This window comes from Eucalyptus grandis, chromosome 8 (genome assembly GCF_016545825.1).
Source record: "Eucalyptus grandis isolate ANBG69807.140 chromosome 8, ASM1654582v1, whole genome shotgun sequence".
In the NCBI taxonomy this organism is placed as follows: domain Eukaryota; kingdom Viridiplantae; phylum Streptophyta; class Magnoliopsida; order Myrtales; family Myrtaceae; genus Eucalyptus; species Eucalyptus grandis.
The window spans coordinates 21,144,594-21,160,446 of record NC_052619.1 but is presented as its reverse complement, the minus strand read 5'-3'; the positions used below and the strand labels follow the sequence as shown (position 1 = coordinate 21,160,446).

The following is a 15,853-nucleotide window of genomic DNA, read 5'->3' as shown; positions in this document are numbered from 1 at the left end:
TATTTAGCTCAACTGGTATAATGCTAAAAGTAAATCGAGGATGACATCGCCTCATCAAAATGTTTAGTTAACTGTATGATGTCCGACGTTTGTGCAAGTACTCGATATGACTAAGTTCGTGCCCACGTTATTTTCGAGCTGATCTTTATTGTGACGGTGGTGGGATTATGACAACATGCTCCGATTGGGAAACGGTTGACTTTTTGTTAACATCTCTCTTGGACTTTCACCCTGAAAAGATTAGGCTTTGTATATTGCAAAGAAATACATGTATCCGGATGAAATTAGTTTACCATACGAAATCACACTTTTGCATGGGTTTGACTGTTCGGAGAACTTGTGGGAGCCCCCCCTTCTCCAGGATCAGGAAGCAGGGGTAGTTCCAAAGGGCAGGTGCGAAAAGAAGGTTAGTTATGACCTTACTGGGCCAAACTGTTTCTTTGTTATTCTTGCCTTATTAAATGTTGATTCCTCTGTTTTTGCTTTTTCTTGTTCCTTGATTTTCCTTGGCTTTTGTAAATATCCAAGGAACAGCAAGACCAATGACCTGAACAGGACGTCCTCAACTACCCCTCTCCGCGTGGCATTGGAAATCCCCTCGAATGGTTCTGTTCCATTTCACTTCTGTCTGTCCTCCGTCTGTGAAACTATGATTTAAATATGACTGAACAGAGAGTCTTTGGGTGCTCGATGTGGTTGGATGAATAGACAGATAATCCAGGGCTTGAATCTTCCCCGCCAACAGAAAAACATAGAAGAATCTGATGCTTTCCAGGTTGACAGCACAAAAGCAAATACATAGACAACGGTAGATTCTTCTGTCAGCCATTTTCCCCCCTTTTTAAGTATTTTTTTTCCTATTAGTTCAACTATTTTGTGTTACATAATTGGCACCAGCACCCACTATTCCATTTTCATTGTTGCGAGGCTTTTGTTCCTATGAAAGGTTCACCACCTTTCACCTGTTCCTTTCTCTTGACAAAAGGATTGACATCTTCCCGAAATCATGCGGACAGCTCCTCCTAGAGTTCCTTTGCACGCGGAAGAACAGGAAAACGATGGTGAATCTTCAGGTTGGTTTCCTTTAAGCTGGCAATTTCATTTTGGCTTCTGCTTATTCTAGCTTTGCCTTGCCACTCATAAATTCTGAGTGTTTGTGTGCCTTGCATCTTGTGTACAGCGCGGCACTGGGTAAAATGTTCTGCCAAAGGTGTTGAAATTACCCTTGATCAGGGTATATCCAGTTGTTCGATTGTTTTGAAGAAAGCCAACTAAATCTTTGATCTCTTTGGAAGTTTGAACCTAGTGATCCTTGTTACATGCTGTCTTAACTAGCTGAGAGTGATTGCGTGAAGGCAACGATCGTTACATTCAACGCGAATACATTAGTGAATATGACATGTCCTTTTAAGCTGGGATAGATGAAGTGGAGCATTAGTAACATGCATACTTGTTACGCCATCTAATACTAGAAATGTAACCATCTGCTCCACACCTCCAGTCTTAGGATATTTATGTATAACATCCTCGTTTTACCTTCACATTTCCAAGCAAGATGCCAATTGGAATCTCTTCCGTACTTTCCTATTGGTATGCCTATGGCTTGGTGCATTTGGACCTTCTGTCTTGCTTGAGATATGTGCTATACTTCATGAAAATTCGGTTTTTTCAGGGCTTATTGATGGGATTTCAACTGTCCAGAACACAACTGGCGAAGCATCGACTTCTGGAAAATCAGAGACAATTTCCTGCCAACTGAGGAAAACTGAGAATTTCAAGCACCAAAAAACTCTAGGTCTATTTGCAGCGAACTTCTTTGATGAGAAAATTTCTCTGTCAAAAAAGGTAGCCAAAGCTCTATTTGCATCTGTCATTCTAGAGTCTCTTCCTTTTGTGTATGGCATCGCCACTGCCTTCGGCAGAATGACTAATTTGCAACTTAATTGCATCTTTGGTTGATCAGATTTATGTAACACGATTCTAATTTATGGCTTGATTCAGTTTATTACCCAATTTTGCAGCTCCAGTGGCTCAATCAAGTTGCTACTGTTAAAACTGATGGAACCGTACAGCTTGAAGTTCCACTTGACATTAAGCCTCACAACCTTGATTTCGAGCCTGAATTCCCATCCATTGGACCAACAAATGAAGACCCTAGTGCGGCAGACATTGAAGATTTACCTCCGCTGCAGATAGTAATGCTCATTGTTGGAACACGAGGAGACATACAGCCATTTGTTGCTATTGGAAAACGTCTTCAGGTTATGGCGACCTATGATTTTGTTTTCATATTCTTGCTTTGGAAATTGATTGGGTTTTTATATCAATAGAGGGATGATAATCAACAATTTACGCCATTGCACAAAATTAAATTACTATTTCTCCAGCATAGTCCTTGAAAGAAATTGAAGTGCTATGGTACTCAAAGAACATAATGCACGACTTCATGAAGAAAGCAAAGAGAGTGGGGAGATGCAGCAGGCATTGTGGTTGCATCCAGCTCTTGATGGAATTCAAAATGCTGGCAATTAATACAACTCTAGAGTTTCCATTTCAAAGCATGATTATAACCAATTGCTCATATTTCAGCAATTTCCATGAGCATCTCAAATTGTCCATATTCCTTGTTCTGGATTTTTTCTCTTGACTGATCAAGATTTGATTCAGCTCATGTCAAAACTCTGAAAATGATGTACAGAAAGATGCTACTTATGTCATCCACCTGTGCTCATGGCTCACTTATATTCACTGCTTAGTCTACTGAAGGCACATCTCACTCACCTTATGCCTTTAAAAAAATTTAAAGATTATAATAGCTGTGAATTAAACTGCTGCTTTCTGAACTAACAATCGTAGGAATCCCACTGCAGGAACATGGTCACAGGGTTAGACTAGCAACTCATTCAAACTTCAGAGAGTTTGTCTTGACTGCTGGATTAGAATTTTATCCTCTGGGTGGCGATCCAAAAGTTCTTGCTTGGTGTAGGTTTCTCATTCTTGTCTTGGCTCTTTTACCTTTATTGCAACACTAGATGTTAGAAATGAGGTATTGTAAGAATACGAACCCTTCAAGATGTTTTTCCTCTGTTGATATTTCAATTGATTTTTTTCTTTTCCTGCAGACATGGTGAAGAACAAAGGCATCTTACCTTCAGGACCTTCGGAAATTCAAATTCAGAGAAATGAATTGAAGAATATTATTCTCTCCTTACTTCCTGCATGTATAGATCCCGATCCTAATTCTAACATGCCATTTGAAGCAGACGCAATAATCGCTAATCCTCCAGCATGTGGTGAGACTTCATCATCTCTTTCTGCATTCTTCTTCTTCTTATTTTTTTAATTCAAGCTTAAAGCATTATCCTTGAGGCCAAATGAAGGCTAGTGATTTCTAGTGTGGTAGATTCTATGTGGAGATGCAGATTTAGTACAATGATAAACCTTCTTTATTTTGTCACTGGTCTAGTGGTTATGGCATCATACACTACTATACTCATTGCTTTGAAGAAATAATAGACTGCAGCTAACCGTGAGAAAATATTTCTTAGGGCATATTCATGTTGCTGAGGCGCTAAAAATACCACTTCATATATTTTTCACAATGCCATGGACGTAAGTCTTCTTATCTGATTGCAGCTCTGCCTGCCCTTCTTATTTCCCTCCCATTACAGCAATAATCATGCATTTCACAAATAATCTTCTATTTAGCCATTCAACCTAGTTAATATCTTTGTAAAATGCTGCATCTACTAATGGAGATGCATGCCGTACACATTGATGCTATGCAAACTGATAATAAAACATTTGCCTCAGCCCTACTGGTGAATTTCCCCATCCTCTATCACGTGTGAAGCAACCAGCTGGGTATAGAGTAAGTCTGTCAGGATTATTTTGTTTGTATCATAGCTGTCTTCTTTATCATATCCTTAATGCCTTGTTAACATATTTACAGCTGTCATATCAAATTATTGATGCATTAATTTGGATTGCGATACGAGACATGATTAATGAGTTTAGAAAGAAAAAGTTGAAGCTTAGACCTGTCACATATTTATGTGGATCCAATAGCCCTCCTCCTGATGTGCCTATTGGTTATATGTGGAGTCCTCAACTTGTCCCTAAACCTAAAGGTAGAGTTAAGTTCGATACAAATTTACTGATAGTTTTCGCAGTTGAATCAATATTCCACATTATGAAACCTTAATTTCCAAACTGTTGATTTCTTCAATGGCATAATGAACGAGAATTACTAACACCTTTTGTTATATGTATACTTTAAGAATGTCTTATATGATGGTTGCCCAGCTTTCTTCACTCTGCAGATTGGGGCCCCAAGATTGATGTTGTTGGCTTTTGTTTTCTTGACCTTGCATCAAGTTATGAACCACCAGATTCACTAGTGAAATGGCTAGAAGAAGGTGAAAAGCCCATCTATATTGGTTTTGGTAGCCTTGTGAGTTCCTTCTTGTCAGCATCTCTGCACTGATCATTGGATTTGTTTCCTTTTTCTGCTCTGATAGATTTTCCTTCTGTGTTGATATAAGCAGCCAGTTCAAGAACCACAGAGAATGACAGACATCATAATCAAAGCTCTTGAGACAACTGGACAAAGGGGCATCATTAGTAAAGGATGGGGTGGTCTTGGAAACTGTATGTTTTGGATCCTTTCACTGCTGATTGAAGATTGCATAATTGCACAGTTGATTTATACAATGATTTATACAAATTCCGGAGTGAGCTTTCCATGTGTTAAATTATGTATGGATGTGTACTGATTATTTGATGCTCTCTGGCCCTTCTGTCCCGCAGTGGCAGAACCGAAGGAGTACGTGTACCTTCTTGACAACTGTCCCCATGACTGGCTTTTTGCAAGATGTAGTGCAGTGGTAAAACTCAAATTTCTTTCATGCGAAGTTAACTTATTAAGCAAGTCATTTTGTCTGATTGCCAAACAACAAACAATGATCAGTGAGTTCATAAAAGTGAATAGCATTTATGTCAGTAGATTGAGGACGGAGAACTCTTCAGTTTTATTAAAGCAACTGCTGTATGTGAACTATTACCTAATTTATGGACATCCTAGTTGGGGTGGCCAAAGCGAAGGAGCCTTGAAGCTCTTTTCAGGGCATTGCTTATCAAAATCAAACCTCCGTTCATACCTGCATCTACTGACTTATTCTGTCAGACCAAAAGGAGAACCTTCAGAATTCTTCTGGTGGATAAACCATTGAACTGAGGATTAAGCAGCTCTAGTCATACAAGATCTTTATGCTCCTGAATATTCAATGTATTTGCCAAACTACGTACTAGTTGAAGAGACTACATGTCGTCTGACTAAGCAATTCTTTATTCTATTGATGCCACCAAAATGAAAAGGACATCTGTTTGGAAGTCAACTTTCAAGTTTCTTCACTTGCATTTCATCTAGAGTACCGAAGCTGGCAGCTGATATGTGTGCCCCTATTACCAGGTACATCACGGAGGTGCAGGTACAACTGCAGCTGGTCTTAGAGCAGCGGTAAGTTTTTTGATCGGTCATGAACTGTAATTGTATATGCGTCTTTCTGTGGATGCCAATTGGCCTTTAAGCTTAAGTGCATTCTCTACTTTTCCAATGGAACAGTGTCCAACAACCATTATACCTTTCTTTGGAGACCAGACCTTCTGGGGTGAACAAGTATATGCCAGAGGAGTAGGTCCTGCCCCCATTCCAGTTGATGATTTCTCTCTTGAGAAGTTAATTGCTGCCATACGATTTATGCTGGATCCTAAGGTACTATTGCGTCTTGCTTCACATTTCTGAATCAATTAGTCCCGACTGTCTTACAACCAGCATAAAGAAAAATTAAGTTGCTTATATATTAACAGGTGAAAGAGCGTGCAATGGACCTTGCTACAGCCATGGAAAATGAAGATGGAGTTGGTAGAGCGGTGAATTCCTTCTATAAGCATTTTCCTCGCAGAAACACTGGTTCAGAATGTGAATCATTGCCTGGTACATCTAGCTTTCTCTCAATAAGACGATGCTTTGGCTGCTCATGAACTCGCAACTCAATTCATTGCTCCTGCCTTGTAATCACCTCCAATTGTTAGATTTGTTGCGCAACTTGCATCTTAAAATGTGCTTAGGTAAGAACATACACTTCATTGAAATAATTCGTTGTACAGTATCAGTTGATTTCTGGGGTTCACTGTATTCATCAACTATCCAGCTATCTTTAATTCTGGCAAATATGAGATTCGTGTGGAAATAAACCAAGGAAGATGGATAATTGCCATTCATTATCTGCATCCCAAACTGTTACTGTTGATAAGTTGAAGCTATCCTTCCTATCTCCCTAACGTCATTCCTTATTGGTTTTTAAAGGGCAATGTACTTTTGATGACTTATAAATGTATAATACAGAAATCAGTACACACATCTGCAGTTTAGCAATAGCATTCTGCCGATGGGATTGAAATGAATTGGACATGTGAAATTCATCTCCGGATGCTCCAATGAGGATATGTGACCATGAAATGGAGACTTTCGTTGAAGGGGGTGAAGGAAAACCTAAAATGATTCGGAAAGAGATGATAGGAAAAGGTTGTAAAGCACTTAGATCTTACTCAAAATTGATAGTTGATACAAAGTGGAACTTAATTGTCTAAAGAAATAATATGGCGATCCCACTCAGTAGGATAGACTTTTTAAATCTGCTACCAGTGCTCCGGTTTAAAGAACTTGCCAAGTTCATGGTGCCCGTTCTCGAACTCGCCCTCATACCCTTTCAACTAATTTACCATTTGTAATGAGTGATGATGACAGCATATAAGGTCAGGCAAATTAGAGATATTAACACATGACCACCAAGTCAAATCATTTTTGGCAAGACTGAGCAAGATGCACTAAACAACTTCATTTGCAGTCTAGTTTGCTTTGTGACTCAGCGAGACGGATTTACCTGATTTCTGGAGGTAAGATGCAAAGTTTCCAAGAGTTTTTGGCTTCTGCATGTGATTGTTTCATTAATTACTGCTAGTTCCTCCGGAATGCTCTAGACATTGGAACTAACCTCATATTTGCAAATGCTGTCCTCAGCATATAACAAAGGGCCAAATAAATAGGGACACATGAACTTGGATACGCAATCCAATTTACTTCTCAGAGACTGTAACTGTTCTCAATGTACATATACATGTTCCCCGAAATGCTGATAAGGGGAAAAGTATATTACACTCAAAGGGAATGCATTTCCCAAAGATAAATCACCATGAATGATGCAGCAAAACGCCCAATCAGTTCAAGAATGGGTAGATGTAACTTCACCTTTCTGACTCAACACCGAATCACCTTGAGAACTACTTGTGGAATTTTCCACTTGAAGCAGTGGCATCTCTAATGTAGGGACAATTGGGGGTTGTAGCCTTCGTGTAACAGTCATCTTCAATCCTTCAGTAGTGTGGATTGTTGCTCCTGTGGTCATTTTTACCTGGATACAGGTTCAGTGGTAAGAATTTGCTCTAACGCTGTTTCTATCACAATTCCAACTCCTTTTACAAATCAAAAGGATGGAAAGCTCGGCATTTGTAAGTATTGTGAATATTAAAATGTTATAAGCAGCCACCAGTTTTTCAAATCCCACTAGCAATTCACAGAGGGAGGACATAATAAGTTCACTCACTGCAGGTGCTCCAAGAGCCATTTGAAAGTTGAATCGCCGGACAAGCATTGCCACCGCAACTACCATCTGCATCAATAAATGAAGTAGCTCATTTGCAATGTGATACATGTAAATAGATCCTCACCATTAAATGAATGTGGGAACAGGAGAAACTTACAACCTACTAGATAAATGATATGCTCACAACCTACTAAATGAGGTCTGCAGTAAATTAGTATAGATAAAGAAGTGATTCAAGACATTACCTCAAAGGATGCAAACATGTCCCCTACACATTTCCTAGGTCCACCGCCAAAGGGCAAGTAACTGAGTGAGAAAATTGAAGGATATCAAAAAACAATCAAATATTACCAATAATATGTGCATAAGTTCAAAACCATTGATGAAGAATGCATTTCTACATAAAAGTTACAGTGGGAATATTTGCATCTAAAAAACCTGAAATTTTGATTGGTTTCATTTGGATTAGGTCCATCTAGCGGCCATCTTTCAGGATTGAACTTGTCTGCATCAATCCAGTGATGAGGACTTCGATGCAGGTTCCAGACAGAAATAAAGATATCTTCACCCCTGTCAGTCAACTAGATACATCATTATAAAGTCAAGTCGATACACCTACTTGAACATCTGCATGTCGCAGATGCACGAATTAAATATTAAAGGAGGACACTAATTATTTAGCACAGGAAGAAGCATTATTCTGGACAATGATATGGAAAATGCACAATTATACGAAGGTTACACTGTATATAGTCATTGAAGATGTGCAGAGACACAACACGTGTTTAAGACATAGTTTGATAGAAATTGGGCTGCGTAGATCAATGATATCCTAGAGTGCTAATGTGTTCCCGTTAGCTGAATAACTCAGTAAATAGCTATTTTCCAACAACAAACTAACCATGGAGAATGGGAAAAAAAAAAAAGATCTTCTCGAACTGAAGCTTTCCTCCCACAAAATAAATCATAACAAGAATAGAACATTCCTCGAGAACATCTTTCTCAAGCAGTCAAAAATGAAGACCAATCAAGAAAATTTTAACAACTTGAGATTTTCCCCACGATTAAACTAGACAGCTGGAGATAAGAGGTACTTCCTGAGTATATTGTCCTCATCAGGTCAAGAAACTTATAGGACAATCACCTTTTTATTGGGTACTTCCCAAGGAAATCGTTCTCAAGAGATCGACGAATCAAGACAGGTGGCTGTGGGTAGAGCCTCATTGACTGGACAAAAGGAGAGGGAAGATGTCAATCCTGTGCGCAAGAAAATGGAATTTCCACCTTGACTTATTTAAAGAGAAAAGGTAATTTTACTTCATTGATAACTCGAGTTGTATACTTGAGTTTTTTCATGTCCTCGATGGTTGGTATTCGGTCGCCAAGCACAGAATCAACCTAAAAGGGTGATAAGATTAGATAATCACATGATTTAACTTTAAACACACCATCAAGGAAAATGAAATTTGTAAACAGGATTTACAGTTGGCAGATCCCAAATAACAAAGGCTACTAATGTTGCAAATCGGGGTAATAGTGCAAGGAAATGCAGTTTCAAAGTCTGGAAAGAGAAGTAATTGATGCAACAATCTTTATTGCTATTTCCTTACATTTAATGGGGGATAGAAATGGTACCACATGCAACAAGCCATAAGTCCTATATGGAAAACCAGCAACTTACCTCGTTTTGGAGCTTGGACATGACAGTAGGCTCCTGCAAATGTGTAAGTGAAAACGCATTAAGCAAGTGGAGAAGCCATTCTTGCACTTTGCCTTTAACTCCAAATTGTCAAATCAATGTACAAACTTATCAATGATCTAGTCCATTGTAGCAGCATTTTAGTTATGGGTAAAGCATCATCTTGTTTCCATTGCATGTTTTTCTTTGGAATACACTCCAAGTACCTTTGATAGAAGATAAAAAGTCCAAGTTAGCACAGCAGCAGATGTTTCATGTCCAGCTATCAGCATCGTCATCAGGTCATCTCTGAGTTGCTTACTTGAAACCTAAAAAAAGGTGCAAGATTTCTTCAGCAATCTGGGTAGACAATTAATAAAAATTGAAAAAGCAGGGCACCTTACATCATCTCCCGATGCCAAGAGGAAGTGAAGGATACTAGGGTCCTCTTCGTTCATGTATTCCTCATGAAACTGCAAGTCCTCCTCATCTACCATCCTCTGCAAATACAAAATCATACACTTAAATATGAGCTATGCAACTAGCAAGATAAAGCTAAAGTAGTCTCTGAGACAGCCTTTATCACTGCATTAAACAAAGATGGAGCATATTCACCAGTGCCTAATTGCTAAATAGATGAAAAATAACAGAAGGCTAACTTAATGGCGAAATAGCACGTCATGGGAAATAACTATTGATACGTCAATGTTACATAGATGCGTGAATATAAGGAAAAATAAGTTTGACACTTAGGCAGAGAAGGACGAAAAAAGTCACCTTGCATATTGCTATCAAATCGTTAAGGGCATCATTGACCAACTTCAAAGCTTCATTGACCTTCTTTTGCTTTGGTGAGATATCTTTCCATATAGGAATTTCCCAGAATGGGATAGGTGAAACGCTTCGATCTTCTGCTTCCCGCAGCACAGTATACACAGCCTGCTCTCATTGAGAAAGAGGGAGGTAAGTACATTAGAAGTGCCAAAAGTTGTGTACAGCGCTCGTTTTAATGCCAAAAGTTTTTTTCGAATCACTTAAGTGCTACTTAAGAAAAAAAAAACATTTAAGTGCCAACTACGGTCCGGATTGCCAGAAATCTGACATGGCTATATTACATTAATTTCTCAGTCCTACGTGACTCACCGGCATGCCTAGTCAACATATAACCCCTAAACGATGTCGTCTAAAAGTTGTAAATAGTGATCATTTAAGTACCAAATTTTATTTAAAGTGATCAATTCAGTCCAGTTGTCGTTAAAAATTGATCACTTCAATGCCACGCATGCCACGAGAATTGGATTTTTTTTAAATTTTGCCAAGTCATATTATAACTTTTATTATAAATGACACATAATCAATTTGGCCGGAATTTCTCACCATTGATACTAAAGTGATCGTTTTTCCTCCAATTTAACACTTAAGTGAACCGGCGAAAAATTTTGGCACTAAAGTGAGCGCCATACACAACTTTTGATACTTCTAGTATACTTATCCCAAGAAAGAACTCATGGCACAGCTAAGCAATTTACAAACCACAAATGGCACATTACCTCAATTATTCCAGTGTCATTTGTCAATGAATCAAAATCATAGTTAAAGACTGCCTTTCCAATGACATCCAATGTCAACCGGGAGAAGAGTGACTCCATCTCTACATCTTCCCTTTCAGAAGCAGCAATATCAAGCTTATCGCAAAGTCTTTGGGTAGTTTGTCCAAACAAGTTAATCATAGCTGCTACATACTACCAGACAAATTAAGGACTTCAATGAACAAGAGAAAATATGAGAAAAGAGAGAAATTTACTTCTATTGAATTAGCATTGGGAATTATAAAAGCAAATGATCTGAAATTGCATTACCTTCTGATGCAAGGCAGGGACTATAGTACGTCTACGTACTCGCCATACTTCCCCATCTGCCGGTATAAGTCCCTTTCCCATGACAAACTCTAGAATTTCTGCTAGAATACCCTGTTCGTCACAAAGTTCAGATTTAAATTCAAAGACATGCTCGACTTATCTCCAGAAACTCACGAAAATCCATAGTAAAATCAAAGGACAACAATTAAGTCAACAATCATATACCTTTGAATAAGCTTTTGAGTTGTCCTTCAATATATGCTTTGCAATTGATGGGTCAGAAACTATTAAAAAGGACTGCATCCAGAAATCAACAAATTACTGGCTAGAGTACTAAGAATTCGTGCATAACTGGGAATGGGAAGTTTCTTATACATTCTATAAGAAAGACAACAAAAAAATAAGAGCTTATGGGCACATCTAGCAGGAACAAACCTTGGGACCAAAGGTCAACCTGAAAATGCCGCCATATGTGAGATAAAGTTCATACAAGGGGATGAAGAACGCCTCATTCTGAATGGCCTTAATTGCACCTTTTGCCTCTGGAATTTTTGGATGGTCTTTACTGGAATCAAACCATTGAAAGAAAAAATCCAAAACTTCGGGAGGAACACCCACCTTCGACAAGCCATTCCTCACCTGAGATGGAAAACTTTATCCAGAGGGGGACTCAGGACGAAGGGGGAACAAAAGTCATAATCAGCAAAGATATATTGGGTGCTTGTAAATAAAGCCAATTCTTAAAGTACTCCCATAACAATTGTAGTAGTTGTAATCTGTTTCTTATCCTCCTCCCAGCAAATCTGAGAATATCACTGCTCAACGCCTTTAAGTACCATAAGTTTGGCTTGACACTGGATTGGTCTGCTTCTTAAGTAGATGAGTTATTCCTTTACTCAGGAAAAAAGAACAAAGATCTCTATGTCTACTTTGCTTCAATGCAACCTTTGGATGTCTTGAAACAGGGGTGGTCAAATGTTCTGTATCTTCTCTCTTTAGCACAATATACATCTCCCGTACATGAACAAGACTACTAGAAATCAAACACATGATTATTCTGGCAAAAAACTGAAGATGACCCAGATTAGCTGGCAATAACTTTAACGCCAAGTGGAAACCTAGATGTGAACTCCCTTCTTCATTGGTATCTAAGCAGACCATTAGACTGTCACAATTTGCATAATATCAGCCAAAGCAGGAAATATGTCTCCCAGTGAACACACCCAGATGAACAATTTCCATGGGGGACAAGCTAAACCCATCAAAAGTCTTGCTTCTCTTCACTAAATTCTAACAAAGCCGCAATTGAACGAGAAATCTTCACTCACCCCGATCGCTCGATGGTGAATTCGCCAGAAGCAATCCGAGCAGACAGCTCGGCGCGCCGTTTTTCTTCGAGCAACTGCTCAGCGCTCTTCACCCCACGGTCGTCCACGGACTCAGGCTCTCTGCCGTTCGAAGAAGCGCAAGCGATGGCCGTCGCCCATCTGTAGTTACCTGCAGACGAGCAAAACAAGGCGTCCTCAGAAAGAAAGCTCTTTCGGCAATTATCTCAAAGACCCATTTTCTCTTTTCGAGAATGCATAGGACACACACACGCACGCACACATACCCTTCAGTTTAGCAGAAGCGGGTTGTCTGAAACGGGTGGTGCGGAGCTTGGTCTGGAAATTAGGCAGAGTAGAAATGGAGGATGGGGACTGGAGAGGGAGGAAATTAGTGGCCATTAAACCGGGCAAGAAGCTCCTTCTGTCCTTCAGGAGGGGGTGAAGCGCGCTGTCTTTTGCTGAGAAATGAGAGTCCTCAAGTGCTTAAGAGAGCGAGAGACGGAGAGAGAGAGATAATGCAACGGAAAAAGGCGGCCTTCAAACGCTAAGAGCCAAACGTTGGAATCTCCGAAGGCAAGACGTTTGAGATACTCCTCCTACTCCTTGCGTTACTGCCTTTGTCTTTTAACCCCTCGTGATTAGCCGATGAGAAAATGGCACAAATACTCATTGTCCTAAATTTGTAATTTATTTAATATGATACATGAACTTTAATCTAATATATAATATTTAATTTATTTCGTAAATATAATATTGAATGTATTCATATAGTTCATAAATTAGATTGAATTTATACCAAAAATTCAAAGATCATATTGAGTATATTAAAAGTTTAAGAACAATATTGTACAATGAACTAAGGATTGAAGACTATTTGTGTAATTATTCTTAATTGAAAATTTCATATTCAGATTAATTTTGACGGATGTAGAAAAATCATTCCATCCATGTATATTAGGTATAGCTTAGCTTTTAAAGCTACTTTGAGTCCATTGCGCTTGAATGGAACTTTAACCACACTCAATGGCTCTTATTACACTTCATGTGATGACTAGTGACTAAACTTGGACCAAGTCGACGCAATAAATAGTCAAGACAGACTTGATCCATATGATCTTTAAAGCTCGCACTGCATTCTTCCAACAATATGAAAAATTATTTATTAGAGTCAACAACTGCTGTAAATTTATTATTACCTTTGTTTTTTTTTTTTTTTCCAAATGGAGGATTACTAAATACCATAAAAAAAGTCACTACCAACCGCTTAGCTGTTCTCGAAATATCAGATCACTTATCCATATTCATGAATTTCTGCCAACTATGCTATGATACTTGCTTTTGTAATGACATATTTGGATTTAATGGCAAATTGGGGCTGAAAACATTGGAGCAACAAATGGCTGCAAGACACAAATTTCCATCAACCGATCTGGGAATTCCTCACTATGTAGAATTCAGATCACGTGGGTGGGTGATATTTTCATACAAGAATGGCAACATAAATGGTAACATTGCTCTCCCTAACTTTTTTGGTTGCCATTGTCTATTTCGACATTGAGAGCCCGACCAACCCCACCACAATCACACCTCCTCCAAAACCAAAACCCCACGTTACCATCGTCGACCAACAAGAACAACTTGAACGAACATTGAACGCCCGCGCTTCCCATGAAGGTATCATGGACTGTCGACACCTAAAAATTTCGTCTCGGAGGTCGCCGTTCACGTTTTGGACAATTTGGGATTAGAATTGATCGTTAAGGTCGAAGTTCGACTGCCAAACAAAACATCTTTGAATTTCATGTCCCGACATTTGCATTTCTCATTGCACTTTCTTGCATTTAGAACCTAGAGGCGTCTAGTTTTAAGATCAATGACTCCACATCGAAAACGAGTGTCGATGCAAATGTCAAATATCGGGACTCTCAACTCTCTCGTATTGAAAATTGGACCTTCACCATCCTCGGGCATATCTTCCCCCTCGAGCCTAAGCTGAGCAAAGCTAAAAGCCAACGAAACGAGATAGGGTCTAGTCAAGGGCTTCTGAGAGAACCCCGAGACTCAGCCATGGCCCATGGTTGAACCAAGAAAGGCTCGCGTGCTCTCTGTCACGACCGAACCAAGAAACTCTCTCTCTCTCTCGATCGAACAGCAAGGGTGACCCCTTGCCATTCTTGGCATGATCCCTCCTCGCAATTTCTCTGTTAGGTCCCCCCCCACCCCCCGGCCCAATCCTTTAATTGACAGAATTTTACAAGGATAAAGATAATGACAAGGGCGTTCTTCCATTCAAAGGACACAACCTCAAACCACCAAAAAGTCCAACTTTGAAAAATTCATGTCAATATTACTCTCACTCTATGGACCACTAATCGAGAACTTGAAAAGATTGGAAAAGAGAGGGGTGGGTAAGTATAGTTCTATGAGTAGTGCGTATCTTTTTTAAATAGATCGAACACTACCAAAACTCATAATCCAACTCTTTAATATACACATCAAATCATATACGAGCTGTTTCATTTCAACAAGCTTTACACAATTCAGAAAATACTTATTTAAATAAACATAAACATCAATGATCAAGTTCATTGATTAATTTAATCAAAATCACATGTCAATAGTCTATTCCATTGACTGATCTCATATCAAAACACACAACCGTGGTCACAACCTATGTAGCACTGACAAGCTTTGTTGATGTCCATCCATTGACCAATCTCTTGCTCAATGTCAAACCGTGATCATAACCTATGTAGCATCGACACGGACACGCAACACGCTAACACGTTCATTTCTTAAAAATAGAAAATTTCGACACGTTCCGACACGTTATATATTAAATATATATTTATATATAAATACATAAATAAATAAACAATAGCCTACAATTAATTTACACGAAAAATATTAAATAATATCATTCATTATTTTAATTTGTTACAATAAACATAAAACTTAGAGGAAAAAAACATTGTTTAAAGAAAATGCTGAAATTATTTTTTAAAAAATTTACATTTTTATTACTTCTTTAATAGTAAAAGACTTTTTAAAAATAAAACAATTTTTTGAAAATTTATAACATTTTTATTACTTCATTTATTACTTCTTTTGTGTATATTTATATTTTGACCCCATAAGTATTAGAAATTTTTAAAATTAACCCCGTGCATGTCGGAATTCTAGACTCACGTGTCGAAGCGAGTCAAAAAGAGTTGATCACGTGTCGGATTTTTCGACACTCGTTGACTGCGTGTCGGAGCATGTCGGGACGTGTCGGGACGTGTCGGATACGTGTCGGAGTGTTGGACACGACACGAAGGCTTC

The 15,853-nt window shown here is 38.7% G+C and overlaps 2 protein-coding genes across 7 annotated transcripts; one reads left to right on the top strand and one right to left on the bottom strand.

Moving 5' to 3' along the window:
• Positions 1-683: 683 nt before the first annotated feature.
• Positions 684-6,333, top strand: LOC104456924 (sterol 3-beta-glucosyltransferase UGT80A2). 6 transcript variants are annotated; one of them, XM_039300489.1, is made up of 14 exons: positions 684-808; positions 928-1,073; positions 1,673-1,845; positions 2,022-2,261; positions 2,871-2,982; positions 3,123-3,293; positions 3,549-3,612; positions 3,814-4,130; positions 4,323-4,453; positions 4,545-4,650; positions 4,810-4,886; positions 5,471-5,518; positions 5,624-5,773; positions 5,869-6,333. In XM_039300489.1, exons 2-14 carry the CDS (start codon positions 1,007-1,009, stop codon positions 6,040-6,042), a joined length of 1,830 nt encoding a protein of 609 aa, XP_039156423.1. In that variant the 5' UTR covers positions 684-808; positions 928-1,006; the 3' UTR covers positions 6,043-6,333. The 6 variants fall into 6 exon arrangements, with proteins under 6 accessions (XP_039156423.1, XP_039156425.1, XP_039156424.1 ...); XM_039300491.1 differs by lacking the exon at positions 684-808 and having other exon boundaries at positions 837-1,073; positions 3,814-3,871; positions 3,953-4,130; XM_010071829.3 differs by lacking the exon at positions 684-808 and having other exon boundaries at positions 839-1,073; positions 3,814-3,871; positions 3,953-4,130; positions 4,548-4,650.
• Positions 6,334-7,110: 777 nt separating this feature from the next.
• On the bottom strand, positions 7,111-13,036 carry LOC104456925 (protein LUTEIN DEFICIENT 5, chloroplastic). The gene is made up of 16 exons (XM_010071830.3): positions 12,814-13,036; positions 12,530-12,698; positions 11,637-11,853; positions 11,427-11,498; positions 11,202-11,312; positions 10,893-11,084; positions 10,120-10,281; positions 9,747-9,842; positions 9,570-9,671; positions 9,346-9,378; positions 8,982-9,062; positions 8,809-8,891; positions 8,103-8,234; positions 7,910-7,970; positions 7,665-7,730; positions 7,111-7,472 (listed from the first exon to the last, which is right to left on the bottom strand). Exons 1-16 carry the CDS (start codon positions 12,926-12,928, stop codon positions 7,284-7,286), a joined length of 1,881 nt encoding a protein of 626 aa, XP_010070132.2. The 5' UTR covers positions 12,929-13,036; the 3' UTR covers positions 7,111-7,283.
• Between the last annotated feature and the right edge of the window lie 2,817 nt (positions 13,037-15,853).

Coding starts and splice junctions, on each gene's coding strand:
- LOC104456924 (XM_039300489.1), top strand. CDS start 1,007: ATGCGGACAGCTCCTCCTAGAGTTCCTTTGCACGCGGAAGAACAGGAA. Junction 3,613..3,813: donor TTTTTCACAATGCCATGGAC/GTAAGTCTTCTT, acceptor CATTTGCCTCAG/CCCTACTGGTGAATTTCCCC. Junction 4,454..4,544: donor ATATTGGTTTTGGTAGCCTT/GTGAGTTCCTTC, acceptor TGTTGATATAAG/CAGCCAGTTCAAGAACCACA.
- LOC104456925 (XM_010071830.3), bottom strand. CDS start 12,928: ATGGCCACTAATTTCCTCCCTCTCCAGTCCCCATCCTCCATTTCTACT. Junction 9,843..10,119: donor ATTTGATAGCAATATGCAAG/GTGACTTTTTTC, acceptor TTGTATTTGCAG/AGGATGGTAGATGAGGAGGA. Junction 9,063..9,345: donor TGTCCAAGCTCCAAAACGAG/GTAAGTTGCTGG, acceptor TCACCCTTTTAG/GTTGATTCTGTGCTTGGCGA.